This window comes from Monoraphidium neglectum (genome assembly GCF_000611645.1).
Source record: "Monoraphidium neglectum strain SAG 48.87 unplaced genomic scaffold scaffold01847, whole genome shotgun sequence".
In the NCBI taxonomy this organism is placed as follows: domain Eukaryota; kingdom Viridiplantae; phylum Chlorophyta; class Chlorophyceae; order Sphaeropleales; family Selenastraceae; genus Monoraphidium; species Monoraphidium neglectum.
In genome coordinates this window covers 2,794-4,487 of record NW_014011781.1, presented here as the reverse complement: position 1 = coordinate 4,487, position 1,694 = coordinate 2,794, and the positions used below count along the sequence as shown (strand labels likewise).

The following is a 1,694-nucleotide window of genomic DNA, read 5'->3' as shown; positions in this document are numbered from 1 at the left end:
CGCCAGGGGCGGCCTGCCAAGGGGCGGGCGCCGCCTGGGCGCCGAGCCGCCAGCCATACCCCTGGCCCGCCACGCCGGCCCCTTGTCCCTGCGCCGCAAATGCCGAGCGCATGGCTGCGGCCGCCGCGGCCATGCCCGCCGCCGCAGCTGCCGCGGGCAGGCCGGGGGCATCAGGCACCACCTCGGTTGAAATGAGCGGCTCCCCGGGGCCGCAGCGCGGCTCATCAAAAGCGAGGTCACCGGGTGACATGCCGTGCAGCACCTTGAAGCCGCCAGCCGCTGTGGCTGCAGCCACCACCGCCCCGGCCGTGCCGCCGCCAAACAGGCCGCTGCCAGGCACACCGCCGCCGCCGCCTGTCGGGGCGGTGCCGTACGCGTGCGCGCTCGACGGGCCGGCGTGCGCCTGCCCGTAGAGCCCGACCTGCCCCCCACCATAGCCGCGCGGGAGCGGCGCAGACAGCGGCGCCAACGCAAAGGCGTCCAACGCCGCGCAGTCATCCGGCAGGACGACCCTCAGGCCAGGCCTGGCGGCGGCTGGGGCTGCGGCGGCGGCGGCGGCGGCCTCGTGCTGCCCCTGTTTTTGCAGCCTCTTCCGCGCCGTATCGCGGCGCGGGCTGTCCACCAAGCGGTGGCCGACGGCATCCGCGGCGCCGCAGCCCAGCGCACCACCCGCCATCCCCGCTGCGGCTTCCGTCCCCTGCTGCTGCAGGCTGCAGAACACGGCAAACTGCGCGGCCGCCGTGGCTGCGGCGGCGGCAGCCGCCGCCGCGGCGTGCCCTGGCGTGTGCGGCGCCTCCCCCAAAGACTGCTGAGACAGCGACCGGCCGCTCGGGCCCATGGGCGCCGCCGCGGCTGCCGCGCACGAGCGTGGCGAAGCGCCGTAGGGCGATGGCGACCGCGGAGCGCGCGGCGGCGCGGCGCGCTCGGCGGCGAACGAGGGGTACTCGCCCCCCCAGCCGCTGCCCTGGCCGCCCAGCGAGCCGGTCGACCCGTCAGAGCTCACATATCGCCCCGCCTGCTGCAGCGCGGCGGCAGAGGGAGCCCTCGGGCCGCCGGGCGGCAGTGGCGATGGCAGGCGGCTCGGCTGCTGGCCTTGCTGGTGCTGCTGGGCGGCCGCGAGCGCGAGGGAAGGGAGGCCAAACTCCTGCCGCGCGCCCTGCTGCTGCTGCTGCTGCTGCTGCTGCTGCTGCTGCTGTTCCGCATGCGCCAGCTGGTGAAGGGCGAGCACGTGCTGGGGCGAGATGCTTGCCGGCTGCTGCGGGCTCAGCAGCGGCTGCTGCTGCTGCTGCTGCTGCTGCTGCGAGGGCAAGAGGGGGTTCGCGATGCCGAGTGCGGCGGCCGCCGCGGCCAACTGCTGGTGCTGCTCGGGAGCGAGCCCCATGGTTGCAGCCAAGGGGCTGGGAGGCACATGGGCGATGCTCCCATGCGGTGAAGCCAGTGCAGCAGCCTGGTGCAAGGCGGCTTGGTGCGCGGTTGCCGCAGCCATGGCAACTGCATAGGCATCCCCTTGCTGCTGACTGTTCTGCTGCTGCTGCTGCTCGGCTGCACGGTGGTGTTGCTGCAGCTGCATCTGCATGCTCGCCGCGGCGGCCGCCGCGCTTGCCACGGCGCGTTGCTGCTGCTGCTGCAGCTGCTGCAACTGCAGCTCCAGCGGGAGTGGCAGGTCAGCAACCCGCCGCCCCGCCGCCCTGATC

General features: G+C 74.9%; 1 protein-coding gene across 1 annotated transcript in view; it reads right to left on the bottom strand.

Moving 5' to 3' along the window:
• The window catches only part of MNEG_9182 (hypothetical protein), a gene marked incomplete at both ends in the record, with an annotated part of 3,599 nt that overhangs the window by 982 nt on the left and 923 nt on the right, over positions 1-1,694 (bottom strand). Inside the window, one exon of the mRNA XM_014042346.1 lies at positions 74-1,297. Coding sequence (XP_013897800.1) covers positions 74-1,297 — 1,224 coding nt within the window. The remainder of the gene's footprint in view (positions 1-73; positions 1,298-1,694) is intronic.